Genomic DNA, 18732 nt, shown 5'->3' on the forward strand with positions numbered 1-18732 from the left:
AGGTCTAGACAGTCTTAATGAAACTGGATGATGATGGAGTGGAAGCAAATTACTAGTTAGAAGAAATGCTGGTGTGCGTGCGTGCGTGCACTGTGTTTCTGTGCATTTGTGTCTATGGGAGAAAAAGAAAGAAAGAAAGAAAGAAAGAAAGGCCGCCTCCTCTCCTTCCCACTTGCTCTTGTAATGCTCTGTGTTTTGGTGACCTTGGCAGCCTGGTGACAAACATTCTCGGTGTCCCTTTGATTGGGGCCACGGGTGGGTGTGAAGTTTGGACACACCGCAAAGACAGTGCAGGAGAGAGCAGGATGGAGGAGGAGGAGGATACAGTTGCTTTTTCCCCCCAGGGTTGGCCACTTTGTTCACTTAGTTCCCTGAGTTGGTGTTTCTCCATTTCATTCGCTCGTTTGATTACAATTCAGGAAGGTGTTTCATTTGGAGTTCTGTAAAATACTGAACTAATGTCTTCTTGCGGCATTAGGACAAAATAGCTTGTGTTGAATGTTAATAATTTATTTTTTGGATAAGGCCTCCACTGGGAAGACTTGATTATTAGCACTGGACCATGTACATGTAGGTACTGTACTGACTAAATTGTAAATCTCCCTGTGGCATTTGAAGACTGAAAAATAATGTGTTTCAACCTGTGGAAACTCTTGTGCTTAAACTGCAAAGACCAGTTACACTAGACACAAAGTTGCTTCTGACACTTGAAAACATGCACATGTCCTGTGGGCAGTTTTTGTCTCATATGGATATTTCCACTCAGTTCTCAGTATTGGCAAAAACAAAGAGAAGCTGCCACAACGTGAAAAAATACTGAACCAGTAATATTAAAACACGTTCACTCAGTTTCTAATGGTTTTTTTTTTTTTTTAGAGTAACCATGTGGGAAATCAGACCATGGAGCTGCTCAAACTGCAAGAAAGGCTGACTGAAATTTCATGTTAGAAATCCAACTGATCATCTTAGAGTCAGATTGTTTTTCCTTCAGGCGATCAGTGGTTACTGGCGTCAATCACATGTCAAATCACAACCAATCAGTCTAATTCTAAAATTAGCAACGTGTAATGAAACGTGTCTGAATGGGGACGCTGCCCGTCTTAATGTGTGAAGGATCGTTCTTACTCTGTGACTGGCTCCTGAACTAGCTGTTCTTAATCTTAATGTTTTTGATATCCCAGTGTCTTCCTTCTCTATTCCCTCTCTATGATTCTGCTTTTCTTGATTGTGTGGTGCTTTGTCGACTCAGCGAATGCAGCATCCGAAAGTCAGGCTCGCGTGCTACGTTCCAAAATGATTGAAATCCAAAAGGTTTTCACAAATGTACACCGCAGTCGGATGATGAATAAAGGTGCGCTTTATGGCTCAGTGGGAGAAAATTGTTCTCTTTCCAGGTCACTAGCTTGAGACACAACAATTATTAACGATCAAATGGAAGCGGCGACGTCTAGTACGCACTCATTTCGGGAAAGTGTTAGACAATGCTGCGCACTGGTGTGAATCACAGAATGATAATGACTGATTGAAAGAATTCAGTGCACAAAGCAAGTTGATAAAACTGATAATAAAAAAAAACGTCTACTGAAAAACACTGACTGTCCGTTTCTCTTTTTTTTTTCCATCTGACAGTAAGAGATGAAGATGACTTCCTGAGTCTTAGCGAGCTCCCGGAAACCTTCCCGTCTGACCCTCCGGAGCCATTACCTCACTTCCTGTTTGAACCCGAGGAAGGCTACATCGTGAAGAATAAGCCCGTCAATCTCTACTGCAAAGCGACACCTGCCACGCAGATTTACTTCAAGTGCAACAGCGAGTGGGTCCATCAGAAGGACCACACTGTGGAGGAGAGGGTGGACGAAAACTCAGGTGAGCGAAACCCGGAGCGCGCACACTCACTGACTTTCACACCAACACACACACACACGTGCACAGATCTAATCCAGAGATATACTTGAAGTGCGATAAAAACATCAGGTCACAGTGTGGAATGATGGGTGGAAAAAGACATAAAATGAAAAACTGCCATGCAGAGGGGCTTTAAAGACAGTTTTCACAGCCAGTGTTAAGTGTCAAGTCACTCACAGGACAACATTTTTATATCAGGATGTCCCGATCTAGTCTTCTTTTGGGTCCAATCCTCATCCGGGGCTTTTAATATTTGCTGTCTGCTGATTCGTAGCCCTATTTGATGTTTTAAATTTACAGTATTAAATAGATATCTAATAGTTTATGTGAAATAACAGCTGTGCTCGACTTCATCTGACACACGAGGAGGTCCTGGTTCAAAAATGTGATGTTAATAAGCTTAAATTATTGATATGATATGAATGAAAACAAAACTGGGACAAGGTGAAATTAATATGATGGGATCCTCTAGAGTGAAGACGTATAACTCTGGTGGATTTTTACAAAAACACTGGATTCACTTGCAGATTTGCGACTAAGATTGTAGCGAGAACACGTGACTGGCTTTAATTTAGTTTACAGACTTTGTAAACTTTCAACAAAAGTGAAATGTGCTGAAACAGAAATAGATTTTAGTTGTCTTCTGGACCTGCATAATTTGAATGTGCCTCGCCCGGATGATATTTCACTCTAGGTGATAAAATTGTTCCAGGAAATGTGGCCCACATTCCCCCCCCCCTCCACCCATATTGTCTCGCTGGTGCACTGTAAGCAAACAGGTTAAATCCATTATTCAGATGTTTAGTTATTTGTGCACAGAGCTAGGTCACAGTCAGATGTGTGTTCACAGCTGTCCCACTGCCAGTGCTGCACCGCCATGTTCACAGGACAGTTTAATTGGATCCACAGTGATGTACTGGACTGCAGCCAAAGTTCCACACTTGTCACTTGACAGCACGTGGTATTACTCTGCTGGCGAGGTAATGATGAATCATGCTGTTGCTTTGGCAGGATGACAAAGACGTACACAACCTGATTTCTTAGACTTAAGGTTTACATGAGCTGAACTTATGGGTCTCCACCTGCTTGTTAATGAGCCTGGGTCCCCAGAGTGAGTGATTAAACACAGGCTGAAAACAGTTTGAAAAGTCTTGATATATAGTTACTGCTGAATGAAATAAACAGTGGGGTCAACGGTAGCATGAATGAAATTGTTGATGCCTGAATTTTTTTATTATGCAGTACACATTTTATTTGGCTTTGGTACTTGACAGTGTGTATTTTCTACAGATGTAAAGAAGAAAAAAGTATTTTATTGGCTCAGCAAAAGTAGATTTCTGCTTTCATTATATTAGACTGTGTATATACTGTAGTCAGTATATGTTGATGTTGTTGAGTGAAGTGAAGTAAACCAAAGACATAGAGAGCAGCAACTGAGATTTCCCCTGTTTCAGCTGTCACACAAGAACAGTCAAGGCAGGGGAGAATAAATGCAACATGAAATAACAGGTACTGTACATACACACAGTGGAAATAAAAGGTTTGGATAGAAGAGAAATAAGTCCTAATTGTATGATGTAAAACTTCCCAGCTGAGCAGAACGGGTGGGAGGACTCAAAAGGGACGTCTGTTTATGACTGATGACATTTGTAGGTGGGATCGTGGGTAATGTTTTGGGAGGGTCCACAGAAAAGCCTCTGGAAAGTCTTGCGACAGAAATGTAAAAGCAGACAGAGAAAAAAAGTGTAGTTTTCCACGTACATTCATCTGACAGTGAAGAACTTTGTTGCTATTTATTATGAACATCAATCATCACAACAGCAAAGTTACAAGTGAAAATATGAAAAAGCATAATACGACTTCTTTAGACATGTTTGTTTCAAACCATCTTTTTTTATGTCTCTACCTGTTTTTTTTTTTATCTTTCTTAATGTTCCATCACTGCTTTTTCATCTTCCTCTGTCTCTTTGTTCATCTTCTATCTCTGGCCTCCTAAACTTTATATTTACCCTGCCAATTAGTACACTGTCAAATTTCTGTGAATCATCTAGGTCATTTATTTTTCTAAGATTCTGAATCTAATTGTATCTTACTGGTGTCATCTGTAAAAAAAAAAAAAAAAAAAAAAAAAAAAAGCTGGCTGACATGTAATCAACTGTATTGTTCATTCACGTGTTGGTCTCTGTTAGTTGTCTCTCCTATAATTCATGAGATTTCTTTTCAGCATTTATGGATTTTTCAAACTGCAACAATAGCGTGTTTGATATGAATGACGGTCATGTGTTTCTGCAATAAGCATCCACTGTCTTCATGTCTCTCACTTTACTTCCTCCTCTCCTCCTCCAATACGCCTCGTCTCTGTGTTCATTTCTGACATCATGTGCAGCTGCAAGTCATTTATTAATCTCCCATCATCTGTTCATTTGCTAGCTGCTGGATCCCAGACAGCGTTATTGTGAGGAAACTCTGTTTAATTAACGATCCATGGATTTAGGCTCTGATACTGTGATTGACACCATGAGGTCGGTCAAGGATCAGGATTACTCACTCAGCTGTGGGATGGAAAGAAAAATGTATTTTGAACAACATCAAGTCCGGTGTATTTTCTGTGGCTGTCTTGCAGCCATATTAACAATAGAGCATCTTTTTCAGTGTTCCTGTCTGTTGGAATAACCCTCAGACCTGCTTAAAACATGGATTTGGTTTTTATTTTTCTTTAGTGCTTGAGATATGCTTTAATTGATGCTAAATGTATCTTGTATAAAGCCATCCTAAAGTGACTTTAATAAAAAATGAATTGACTGCTTGCTACTTTGTACTGCTCCAGAACACTTAAACTTTCAAGCACACCATAATCCATACAGATATACACATAAAAATATCATGAATAAATAAATAAACTATAGCAGCATTATGCAATATCAAGAGCTGTTGAGGTTTGAAAATGTCTGGAACAGGAACATTTTCCAAGACGATGTCTCTTTACTGGAATTTATAATTAACAGTATGGTGCAACTGTATGTTTTAGTATATACACTGCACGTCCAAAAAAAAAAAGTCTAATATTTAGTTGGACCTCCACAACATTTATTTCTGTCCAGAGCTGCATTAATTTTTCACCAAGATCTTGTATTGATGATGGGAGAGTCAGACCGCTGTGCAAAGTCTTCTCCAGCACATCCTAAAGATTCTCAATGGGGTTAAGGTCTGGACTCTGTGGTGGACAATCCATGCGTGAAAATGATGTGTCATGTTTCCTAAACCACTCTTTCACAATTTGAGCCTGATGAATCCTGGTATTGTCCTCTTGGAATATAAAAGATCCACTGAAGTAATAACCTGGTCATTCAGTATATTCAGGTAGTCAGCTGACCTCATTCTTTGGACACATAACATTGCTGAACCTGGACCTGACCAACTGCAGCAACCCCAGATCATAGCAATGCACCTACAGGCTTGTACAGTATGTACTAGGTATGATGGGTGCATCATTTCAACCTCCTCTCTTCTTACCCTGATGCACACATCACTCTGGAACAGGGTAAATCTGGACTCAACAGACCACATGACCTTCTTCTACTGGACAGTTCTTAACCCAGTTTTAGTAGTTTCATCAATCTCCTTCTGAAACATCTTTTCCACAACCACAGAATGATAAACTACTGACTGCATCATTTAGGGTTAAATAACTTGCTGCTAGCTGAAAAATAATCATCTATGCAGTAATTATCCAGTGGGATGCTCTTACCTATTTGCTTAGTCTTTTTTTGTGTTATTACAGATCTCTATTACTAATCTTGACTTAGATTAAGATCAGATCATGTTTTATGACAAATTAATGCACAAACCCATGAAATTCCAAAAGGTTCACATACTTTTTTCTTGTAACAGTATATAGTGTGTGTGTTTCTCTAAGCTGAACCACAAACTCCCATCATGCGTTGCTGTTATGTAAAACATGTAGGTCGCCTTTGAAGAAAAGACAATGGGAGTATAAGGATAGAAGGAGAGTTGGTGAGTTAGTTAGTTGTATTTTGAGTGAATGGTATAGACACCTACTGTAGGGTCTGGACCTGGTGAATGCACAGTGTGTGTGCCAATTGTTTATCTGTTTATCTGTGTGAAAGCCCAAACTCCGTAAGCTGTTTTCTCCGCTTTGTTTCCTGCTGTTTCACAGACACAGCTAGAAGCTATGGCCCCCATACTGCTTTTATTATCTCTGTCTTCTCGTTCTTCTTCCTCAGTCTCTGTCCCATCCCATCTCTTTCTTTTTCCGTTCTTTTCTCTCCCTTTCTCTCCGCTCCACGCTGTTTTTGTCCTATACTCTAATTTCTGAAATCGGAGTGAGCAGAAGCAGATAAAAACCTGAGCCAGAGAAAGCAGGGGAGAGAGGTAGGGGTTGATGGAGGGATGCTGATGGAGGGTGCCTTTGAGAGGGCTGGAAAGGCCAGCAGGTATAAGGGAGTCACACTGAGGAGAAAGATGATATGATTCCTGCTGTGTTGTTTTCTTTCTCTTGCTTGTTCACTCCCACTCTCCTCTTTATAATATCTCATCTTTTTGCAGGAAAAGAAAAGGCAGCTTAAGTGCTGAAACACAGTGTTGGTTTTGATCCTGGGGATCGCGATAAAGGGAAGCAGAGTAAAACTATACATACAAAAGTTGGAACATAAATGAAACAAGCCTGAGAGCTGTTTGTGTCACGCTGTTTTCTGTCTGATGCCTAGCAACAAAGCCTGTTCTTGTCAAACTTAATGATGGAAGTAGATGTGGATTTCTTGTCACAAGGTGGAGAAGCCAAGAGAAACAAAGCAGAGTAGAGTAAGGAGTGAATAAATGATAGCAAAGGTGAATTATAGAGGGTTTTATGAAAATAAATCTTTCCATAATTCTATTCTATTCTTAGTCTCATTAAATAATCAACATGTTCTTATTGCTGTTTCATGATGTTTAGTGGCTACTGTAAATATTACATGATACCAACTAATAATATCGTCAAGGTTTCTCAGGAAGAGGTTTCACACAGCAGACCAGAGTTCAGGTCCAGTATAAGGCCACTTTCTATTGATGTTATTGTCACCATTATTGTCGAGAAGTTAAGGAAGCAGTCATTCTTGGGCTACACAGACATTTTTAGTGACTCTTACCGTGCTTATTTCATGCCTAATCGTAACCCAGATGTCTTTATGCCTAACCCCAACCAAATCGCATTGTTTGCACGTGATGCAAATCATATGACAAACATTATGTGAAGTTGAAACAACAACTTTTAATGCAGACATTTATTTTTTCCATATCTAACCATGTTTATGTAGTAAACCTCAACTTAATCCAGACATGTTTTTGCCTAATCCCAACCAAATTGCTTTGTTTGCGTAGTTGTTGTTGAGAGTTTTTGACTGTTTGAGATGAAAATAAGCATTACATTAGTTCCCATATTGGTGCCAATACATGAGGGGAGCAATTTTAGCACACTCATGCCTCCATAGATTGGGTCTCTGAGAAAAAAGTGGTGCATCACAGTTGGAGGACTTGTTGTAGCATCAGCATTAACATTAAATTAACATTAAAAGTAGCAATAATTGGAAATGGAAGTGAATTGAACCTGATGCTGCGTCTCTACATCAGACGACCACTCCCTGCACCTCAGCAGGACAGGAGCATTTAATAAAGTCACTAAAACCACCTTCCCACAGGCAGGCACTTTAATACAGTGGCATTATTAGCGGTAACTGATTTGGCGAAAGGTACTTACCATACCTCCATCTGAATTAATGTGACTTAAGGTGAGAACCCGCATAATTTGTCTAGATTGCATATGTTATTGTGAAGGGCATTTCCAGTGTTTGCTTAAGCAATGTGCGTATGACCTCAGTATATTCTCCATTAGTCTTGAAGTGTTCTAATGACATATTGTGTACTAGGTTACTTACTTTGTCTCCATTAGCCAAAGTGTGAATGGTTATTAGTCTGCTAGCACTGACCTGTTACTGCACATCTACACATGCACACACATACACACATACGTTATTGGCACGCACAAAGTATTGGCTTAGGTGATTTGTGACCTCTTTCCCTCCTTTGCTGCCATCTCACTTGTATTGATTTCTTCTCGGCTTTTCCTGCTCCTCTCTCTCTTTCTCTCACCCCCCTAATGTTTCTCTCCTCCTAGTGTATCGCCTCCTCTTTCTCTTTCTCTCTTTCTGGCTTCACTCACATCGTCTTCTACACAAGTTACTTCAGTTCACTTCTTTCTTCCTCTGTCTCCCTGTGTAATACCGAGATTTGCTTCAGTGACTCCTGATAGACACTTTGTATATGTTTTTGGCTGTGAGAATGTGTGCGCATGTTTGTGCTTTGTTGTTTGTGGAAGCCGATGCTACATTTTCATTGAAGCATCATGTGAATCTGAAAATGCGTCCGCTCTGGGTGTGCTTATTTTAATGTTTGTTTCCCTGACTGTGTTTGCATGTCTGTGTTTGTGGAAAACTGTTTGAGTTTGGTTGCAGTTCCCTGTAGACTTTCTCTCATGTCCTGGAACGTCCCGGTTCACTGCCTCTCCAGATTTGCTGAAGGACACAGATGTGCACACTCACTGGCGTTAACACGTATGCATGCACACACACAGACGCCCACTTAAGAGGTATTCCAATGTGGACCTGGAGGGGCCGTGATGATCACCCAGTGTCACAGTGGAAGCTATTAAGAGAGTCTACACATATGACCACATGGATGTGCAAACAGTGCAGTGCGTCCAACTGCTCACAGACGGGTGCCTTGTCGATGTCCGCGCTGTCCTTATGCACTGCTCTGCTGCTGCTGAGGACAGAGCCTGTGCTGGACAAATACTGCTGGTAGCGGAGCTGGTCAGTCTCAGCTTCAAAGCCCACTAGAACTCAACAAATGTCTGCATACGTAACTCTTTAGATTGTTTCTTTTCTCAAAAAAGACCCCTCATATTTGTTTTTCTGTTTGATTAGACATTTTTAATCAGGGTTAAAGATGAAGACTGTATCAGTATGCAGTGTCTGTATCAGGCAAATACAAAAAAAAAACAAAAACAAACTTGCATGCAATCTCCTTTTCTTTCTTATCTGCATCTACAGTTGAAATATATTTGGCCCTTATCGTAGCAGCTAATGATTGATTGTAGCCATCAGCATTGGTATCAGTTCCTCTGGCATTCATCTCCGCAGGTTTTAAAAATAATGACTAAGGTAGCAGTGGTCAGTGGAGAAGGTTTGTGGTGAAGCTACAAAGCCTGAACGAATCCCTGTAGGGATATCATGTTTTCACTTGCAGCTCCTCCACAGGGACGTCATAGTATGGGGTCACTCGCTGAGCAGCATCCGACTGGAGCTGGTCGGCTCTCGGTGAAGCTGCTCACAAACACTTCAGCAGAACAGATGTTTGTGAAAACAGAGAGGAAACCTCTGCTACTTCATGTGTTTCACTGCTTTCCACACAGGAGAGAGTGGCTCTGAAACAGTTTCGACAAACACTGAACACTGTGCACCACATCACAGATGTGATGCAGGGTTGTTTTTATGATCCGTCCTGACCCTGTGTCTTTGTCTTTTGTCAGACTCCGTCCCTCTGCGGCGCTAATGAAATAATAATAGGCAGTGTTGACTTTTTCTGTATCCTCTGTTTCTTTTCCCTTAAGGCCTGTCTGTTTGACCTGTCACTGATCTCATTTAAACACCACAAAGCCTTTGAGTGTTTTTTGCCCCTGTTCACTTATCTTTTTGGTTTTCTACAGCATTTAGCCTCCAAACCCACAGTCTCCGTATTCCTCTAGTCTCTCACTCGCTGACTTTCTTCTCGGTGTTCTTCTCTCTAGCCTTTTCTGTCCAACTCTGCTTCATCTTAGTCAACTAATCAAGACTTTTGTCTGTGCCATTGCTGTTTTGTTTGTCTTATGTTTTTTTCCTCATCTGTGGATATCTGTCAAAACACAGAGGGGGGACAGAGACAGAGACAGAGCATACACCAGCAAACTGAGTGGTTTTAGGGAAATGACTTTTTTTTTTTACTTCTAAATACTAATATGAACGCGAGTATTTATTTCTCATTGACACATCCGAGTCTGTTGAGGTTGAACATTTACATGAATTTATTATACATCCTCTAATTAAAACGTTTGAATCAGATGACTGAGATCAAAATGAATAGTCATAATGTCCAACTGTATGTAAAAGTATGTTTGCAAAAATGTTTCTAATTACGAACGAACCCAGTTAATTAAAACAAACCCATTAATTTTGTTGACGCTGAGTAAATTAAATAATTGACTCAGCATTTGTCTGCTTTATGTTACTCTGGTGTAAATCCATCTTTACAACACATGCTTTTCCGCTTTCTCTATCACTTCTGTGCAAGTGTTTATCATCATCTGTTTCGCCTCCATTTCTCCAGACTTCATAACACGTAAGAACTGACAAATGCAGCGGTAGCCCTTATAAATAAAACTCTCCAAACTTTCCATCTAAAGGAATATTCTCTGCCTCATTATATAACTTTTGTCTTGTTTGTGCAGTTGTGGGTATTAAGTCCTATTGAGTGTGATTACCATTCGCCGTGCATCCTTCTCATTACGTTTATTTAGAGGTAAAATATCTGTGGATATTGTAAGGCAAACAGCTAACCCACAACAACATACTGTAAAAATTAGAAAAACACAGCGTCTCTGCTGTGCAGCCTGTGTCCCCCCCCCCCCCCCCCCATGTTTGCTTATAGGTCCCATTTGTCAAATAAAAAAGTCCAGACCTGACAAAGTACATTCACCCACCATTGTACGTTTTACTCCCCAGCTGACGAGTAAACTTTGTTGTAAGAATTGACACTCGAGGACCAAGAGAAATGTGCGGATGCTGTGTGCAGTGTTGTGATTGATAGAAATGTTTGTGACAGTATCCACTTGTCTTGATACTTGTCTTCCATTTTTCATTTACTCCCCTCTTCCCCCCCCCCCCTCACCTCCACCAGCTGACAGGAGTGGTTTTGTTGATGTGAAGTACTGTCATGCTATAGAGATCCAAAATTCCATGCTTGTCTTCTCATAACAGAGTGATGCGAATACTCTGAGAACTGTATCTAAACCAAATAAGACGCTGAATGATCTGGGACCGTCAAAGCCTCAGGTAATTTTGTTGCTGTCTTGCTCCGTGGGCTTTGCATTAGCAAACAGCACATGCCGCGGCTTTGCTGGTTTCAGCAGCACAACGTCAGACCCGGCGACATCTGTCTTTCACTTCTTTATGTGTGTTTACATCTTTCTTGTTCAGTTTTGACACGTTTTCTGTGTTAACATGACACTGATGGAAGAGGGACCCTGTCGTCGTGCAGGATGTCGTGTAAATTGTGATCTGCTCTAGATTTGTGGTGTCAAAAGTTTGGCATACTTATTTTTCTGTCAGGAAATATATATATATATACTTTTAGTTCCCAGCTGACATGTCTAGAATCAAACTACATTCAGTTTCAGGTGAACAATCAAACACATAAGATGTAACTTTTCTTTAAATGAGTTAAGAGGAGTGCTGAAGTGCATTCATTTGAAAACTCTTCACATTAAACCACCAGTGTCAGAGTGGTGTAGATTTCTAGCTTCAGTCTCACTGAGAAATTGCACACATTTCATCACTACAGCCATTTTGCCCATGATGAAACATTTACTTTAATATTTAGTCTTTAGGCAGACGCTGTTATTCAGAGCGACTCACAAGGAAAAGGCAGGGTCAGCATAAGGAGGTCTTGCCTAGGGACCCCTACTGGCGATAGGCCATAGCTGGGATTTGAACCAGTGTCCCACATTGGCAGCAATGTTACCACTAAACTATCTCAACTCTGCTCTCCCCAGTGTTTCTTTCACTGTGTACAGTACGTCCTGTCCTTTCCTGCCTTGTCTTGTTTTGTTTCTCCTTATTTTATTACATCCCTGTAACACACTTTGCTCAGTTCTGTCTTCTAATCAATGCCTTTTTTTTTTTACTTGCAAGCCACATCCTGGTTTAATATCTCACTGGTATCTGGCTTTCTCATTAAAATCTACTGCTGTACTGGGTTTATTCACCTTGACAAAAAGTAGCCAATTAAAACTGATTGGATGCATGTAAACAATTTTATAGCCATACATAAAGCAAGGTACTGTATATCTTACTAGTTAGCATCCAGAGCTCAGCTCAGTATTGGTAAGCAATAATTTTTTCTTACATCATACACACTTTAAATATATGCTGTAGACAATCCATGTATAATTTAAAATTAATCCAGCGTGCTACAAATTTTCTATACAAAGTTTCCCAATTACACTTTATATTACCATAACTATCCTACGCCCACAATAAATTTTCCTTAATTCCTTAACCGTGGACCTAAACCTAACCTGAAACTGAACTTGTAAGAGCTCAGATGAAAATCTGCACTTTTTTACCTGTTCTCTGAAACATGCTTGTGGATTTTGTTACTTTCTTAACGCTTATCGAATGGAGACACAGTGTAACAGTGTAATAATATTGTACTACTTCTTGCTTTTTATCATCAGATTAATAAGCCATGTACACCGTGATGCAAAAACTTTAAATGTGCATATGTTTTCCAATTATTTGTCTTCCTAATTTTGATTATATCCCAGTATCCCACAGTCCCATACATGTACCAGCCCGTGTACTTTCTTTGCATTTGTTAGAGTCCATTTGCCGTAACTAGCTGTCTGGCTCATTTGAACCGTTTACTTTAATTGCCTTACTTTCCTCATTACTTCGACTGTAGCATGCTCACTGGTCTCCACCTCATCCCCATCCCTTTTGCCCTTTTTGTCCTCATGCTGTGTTTTTTTGCTCATTGAAACTGCCTGCCTACTAGTTGTGTCAGCTTTAGTCCTGGGTTGCTTGCTGGTTATAATTGCCTCTTTAGCTGCCATTTTCTTAGCCTCTACCTCTCTTGCTGTGCCCCTTGCGCTTTCATTTTAAGCTGTGAAGCCATAACAATCTCCCTTGTTTGTTAGTTTGCTCGAGCACTAGCTTTTTACTCGTGCCTCACTCTCCTTTTTGCACTCTTTGCCATTAGTGATGTTTGAATTGCCATATCATCTAAGTTCCCCTTCTACTCTTCATCTCTTGCATCTTTAGGTTCCTACTTATCTCTCTGTGTTTTGTGTAACTTGTCTTTTACTCTTTCCCATCATGGGCTTCTCGTGGATTCTCTTGCCAGCCATTAATGACCTTTAGTCCCTCCACAGTCCAGCTCACTCCATTTCACTTTTTGCCATCCTGTCTGTCCCCTTTGCCTCTAAGCTGTCTTGCTTGTCTCTCAGTTTCTCTGGTGGCAGGAACTTACTGAAAGGCTTCATAAATAATAGGCCCAAGTCAGATTTGTGGAGCTGTATTGAGATGGTTTCTTGGGTCTTGGTAACTCTGCTGAACCTGAAATAAACTGCCAAGATCTTTTTCTCATAGCATTTTGCCCATCTACTCCCCAGTTACCACATACTTTTACCTAAAACCCATTTTATCTCCTCTTCCTTTCCCGTTCTGTTTCACATTTCATTGCCCTCTCCCACCTCTTATTCTGTCATCCTCTCTCTTCCTCTCACTGTGCCTCTGTCATGTTGCTCTCCATTACTTACCAGTCTACCATTTCTCTCATTTCCCTTTCCACTTTCTTTCTAGTCTGTGAGCTTAACCTTCCTTTTCATTCTCCAGTGCCTCCATTCTCTCTCCTTCTACTTCTTTCATCTTCATTATTTCTCTCCTTTGTCATGCATTTCCACAGTTTATTCAGTGTCTCTTTTTTTTCCTGCTTGAACACTTGTGCTCTTCTTGTTCCTATTCCTATGCTGCCTGCATTTTCATCCCGACTTTATCCCTTGCTCCTCATTTTCTGTTTTGCTCTGTAGCCCACCTCTATCTCAGCTCTGTTGCAGACCTATCAGTAGGATGAAGCTATTTAAACCTCACACTTATTCTTCGCAGGGAGCTGCCGTCAAAACACCATGGAAAAGAATTGGAGAGTGCAGTGAGCTAAGTGGTAGAAATGCAAAGAAAAATAAAGTTTACATAAAATCCAGAGTGAATCTACTCAGTGCAATAACCTGTGTTTGCAAATGGCAGCAGATATTCTTAAACTAACGTGAAAAGCCATATCATAAAAGTAGAAACTCAGATAGGCATTGCCTTTTATTTTGTCTTGAATATCATTAATCCTCTTAAACACTGGAACGCGTCACTCCTTCGCTGTTAGCGGTACCTACCAACACAGTGTAACAGTGTTTTTCTCTTTCTTCTGCAGGTCTGGTGGTAAGAGAAGCCAGCATAGAAATAACGCGGCAGCAAGTCGAGGAGCTGTTTGGGCCTGAAGATTACTGGTGTCAATGTGTGGCCTGGAGCTCAGCTGGAACCACCAAAAGTCGCAAGGCGCACGTCCGCATTGCATGTGAGTACAAGGTGTAAAGCTTATAAATAATTGTTTATGCACACTTGTATATGAAGACGGGCAGCATCATAATAAGGCATCATGCATATGCAATCACCCTTTTGTTCTTTCTCAAATGAACAAAATATAACATAGCAAATAATTAAACAGACGGTAATACATACAGTACATGCATTATCACCCCTGGGTCCAGTTTGATGAAAACTGTCACGAGTGAAACACAGTTTCTATAGAGTAAATAGAGACTTCTCTACTGCCCTTTGGTGTGCGACTTATTACAAAACCTAATTATATGAATACAAGAACAGATGTGTGCATGGACAGCACATGAACACATTTGCTCAACTTGTGCTATAAAGCATATACAAATACACACACTTTGAGATTAAGTCTATTGGAAAATATGTTAAGTGTTATATGTTACATGTTACATACGTGTTACATGCAAAAGAACAGTAGACTAGTAAAAAAATCTCTAGTTTGTTTTGACAACACACAGTTTGTAGCGACAGCAGCTGTGGTTTAGTAGTACAAGAAACACTTCTTAAGCTGATACTTTCTCAGAAAAGACAACTGCTATATCCATTCACAGCACAGCTAATGAAACTAAAACTCTTCTAATAAAGAAGTCAGTCAATAATCTGTTTTTCCATCATGCGAGCAGTTGTGATTGGATTACCTGCTGCTCACAGCGCAAGAAGTTTTCCACACACAACAGCAGGGCACAGCAAAAGGAGTCGGCAGCATCGCTGAGACGTGGGACGCATGCAGCCTGTTGCTGGCAGAATCTTCCATCTAAATCACAGTGGCTGTTGCTGCATTGTGATATTTAAAACTTATCTGCTGCTTTCAGAAAAAACTGAAAATTACCTTTTGTCCTGTCACTTTTAACCAATGATCACCTGCCACTGCTAACTCGAACAAATGCATTATTTTGCCCGACAGCTACACAACAAAAGTCGCCTCGCGTTGTGCCAGTTGAATGCTTTTAATGTGAACCAGCAGCAGTAGAAAGTGTTTGCTTTGCATTTGCAGTAACTCAATAGGCCTCTGAGACCACATTAGGAGAGTGAACAATGAGGCTGATATAAATGAGGTAAATCTACGAACAGTATAATGCTGAATTGCATGAATCATTTCCTGTGATTTCTTTGTGTGTAGGCTGATAACTGTGCCGTCTAAAAACTTGCTGAAAACAGAGTTTGTGTCGGAATAAATCGTACTGAAAGGACTAGAGACACTAGAAACATTAAAGACTCACGGGGGGGAAAAAAACATTAGAGTTGGGTAGACCCATCAAACTTGTTTCAGTCTCAATGATACATGTTGAGGAACTTTTCTTAGCACAGACATAGCTATTTACCTTTGTTCTACCAGCAGTAGCCTCCTGCTATAGTCTGGTGAAGATTTTAATAAGCCAACTGGGAGTCTGACTTTAAGGTCACCAAACGAACACAGACTGAAGTAAACCCAACCACACTCAATATCGCTCTAGCAGACTGTGTCACACTGCATACACACCGATCACATGGGGAAATCATTTTAGGATTGTTAAACCACAGCAACTGGCCAGAGGGGAAAGACTCCTGCTGTGAGTGACGGTCACTCGACAGCTCTGCAGCCACTGTGCAGCATGTTTGATAGAAACCAAAAGATCCCGTGTGTTTCATGAGCCTCATATCGAAGAATGGATGGTTCCTTCACAGCTGCTGTCGCTGGCTTTAGAATTGAACTCACAACAGTAGTTTTCCAAGAGTCACTGCTCTGGTCAGTTCAGCCACACAGCACAAGAGGGACTTGTCTGAGAGCTAAGGTTAGAGAAAGGTCAAGCAGAAAAGAAGTACCAAAAACAAAATCGAACCCCACCTCTTTGGTTAACCTGGCTCCAACTGACAAGTGTTGCTCTGCTTGAGTGAACCCTCAAAAGGACAACAGGGGGCTATGATAGAGTCCATTCAGCAGACACACGGAGCAAACTGCACACATCCTCATATGCAGTACTTTAACAGACACTATCACTCTAGCAGACACACGCAGCACTGGAAGTCTTGTTTTCCCAGGTTGGTCTTATTTGTGCTACAGAAGGAAATCCATCATCCTGACCCCTGTTTTTCACTTCAGGTTATTTTATTTGGCCGTAAATATGTCTTGCATTTTCACTTATGCAGGGTTTATTTATTTCCTTGATTGCACACATTCATTTTAAAAGGAAGTTAAAACACAGGCTTGCATGTTTATATAGTACAAATAGAAAAACAAACTGATTGTATACATTACTTTCACAGATCATAAATTGCATATACATGGGAAACATGTAGTGTATGTACCAGGGATGGGAAGATAAACTAACACTTATCAATACATAAACACGTGCAGACTCGATTTGAGTGCATCAGTAGGCCAGCTGGGAAACGGAGCAGATTTGGTACGAAATCAAGATTATTCGAGTTATTATTATTGTTCACGTTGAACTGTTTCATTATTAGATGTATTATGCATTAATTAAGAAATGTTAATAGATTGACTCAGTACTCAGATGTTTGTATTATTTCTAAATTAAACCTACTTTACATTAATTGGTGCCGTGCAGATAGACCTACCATACTTTAGGTGCATCTTGGGTGAGCAGAGTTAACTTGGCAGAAGCTGACCATATACTGTATATGTGTATATATCATATAATCGCCTGTAAACTACAAATCAAATGTTTGGCAGCACAGGTTGCCTTTATGGTTGGGATGTGAAACATATTGTATCACATATATTGAATCGCTGTCAGTTTATCACACATCGTATCAGCTCCACGGCAGAGATGCCCAACTCTGGTGCATACAGTGTAGAACATAGGAAGATAAGTAAAATGAACACGTGAAAAGTATGCACGTTTACATGTAAACATAATAAAAAATACACATATAGATGTATAAATGCTGCAGTGTGATATTACTGCTACAAGATATTATTGTTAATTTGACTTACGAGCTCTAAAGACTATTGGAGTTTGGAACAGAGCTTCACTACTCTCTGCATTGCTTTGGTATGAGGATGTTTTTCTGTCTGTCAGCAGAGAGTTAGCGACACAGTTAGAAATATCCTTCTAAGCTCCACTAATAACATCCTTGAATGGAATGGGCCCTCCTTGGGGTGCAATGAAAGCTGGGTAATGTGCTGTTTTTGGCGTACGTTCGGGCTGATGCACGCTGAGAGACAGATGCAGGCAAGTGTACATATACAGACTTGTGAGACTCTCAGAGGCAAACGTGAATGTAGACAGCGATAGCACAGGGATGCACACAACACCGAAGGCCACATTGTTGAGTGACGCACTCTTTCATCGTGGTAGGTGACATGCAGTATGAAGGTATGCCTACAGTAAGCGCGTGCCCGTGAATGAGAGAGGGAGCATGACAATGCGTGTGTCTGCAGATACACACAGTTTATACTTCACCAACATTCTGTTGCTCTGTGAATATTTCCGTGGGTACTCGTATAAGTTGTGCACTGTATCAAAAACAATCTTTTCTCCTACGCAGCATATAGAATTTCACGCACGTAAGTTCAGTGCAAGAGGTTAGGTATGCCGATGGAGGATGCCTCCAAAAAGGCTTGAAGAACTAATACACATCAGAGGAGAGAAATATGATGGAGATCCTGCTCCTACTTCGCTCTCCTTTCTTTCTCTTCAGATCGCTTTCGTTTCAACCCGTCTCTTTTCCACACAGTGTTCTCTCCCTCTGACTTTGTCTGTCACTTTGCCCTTCGCATTTTCGCTCTCTGTTATAACAGTGATTTTTCCCTTAACCACATCTGATTACCCTCATCCCCTTCTTGTGATAACCTTTTACTTCAAATCGACCCAACCTCCTGACCTATCCTGCTTTCGGCTCCTATTTGGATCTACTGCTGTGATTAAAATGCTTCCTGGCAGCTCAAGCTTGCTGAGCAAAGTGTCTTTCCTATCGCACCGTGCAATAGCAATTCAGCATTTCTCTCCCGTATTCTCGTCTCTTCCCACTCATTTTTTTTTTATTTACCTTCCCCACTGCCTCCTCCTCTTTCAGTTGTTTTTCCTCACTCTCCATATGCTTGTTTCAGCCTGTCACTCACGCTCTCTTCTTTTGCATCTTTCTCTCTCATTCTCCAACATATTCAGGCTGTTTTAATAACTGTGGAATTAACATTTTAAGGCAGTGACTAAATACACAGTTTGCAGCTGGATAATGGCAATCAGTGTCATGGCTGTAAAAGTGTCAAACACACAATCAGAGATATTAAATCTCTGGGTGATTTGTTGGTGTTTTAGAGCAGGGCACTTAGCTGAGTTATAGGAGCAGGCGGCTTAATTCAGCTTTATAAAGCAGTTGGGACAAACACATACACACATTCACACAC

The 18732-nt window shown here is 40.6% G+C and overlaps 1 protein-coding gene across 2 annotated transcripts in view; it reads left to right on the top strand.

The window, feature by feature from the left end:
• si:ch73-72b7.1 (netrin receptor UNC5C) overlaps window positions 1-18732 on the top strand; it is a 157323-nt gene that overhangs the window by 76528 nt on the left and 62063 nt on the right. For both annotated transcript variants that reach the window (XM_026342900.1, XM_026342901.1), the window contains exons 2-3: window positions 1630-1866; window positions 14197-14340. In XM_026342900.1, the coding sequence (XP_026198685.1) occupies window positions 1630-1866; window positions 14197-14340 (381 nt within the window). The remainder of the gene's footprint in view (window positions 1-1629; window positions 1867-14196; window positions 14341-18732) is intronic.

Source organism: Anabas testudineus, chromosome 9, assembly GCF_900324465.2.
Source record: "Anabas testudineus chromosome 9, fAnaTes1.2, whole genome shotgun sequence".
NCBI lineage: Eukaryota > Metazoa > Chordata > Actinopteri > Anabantiformes > Anabantidae > Anabas > Anabas testudineus.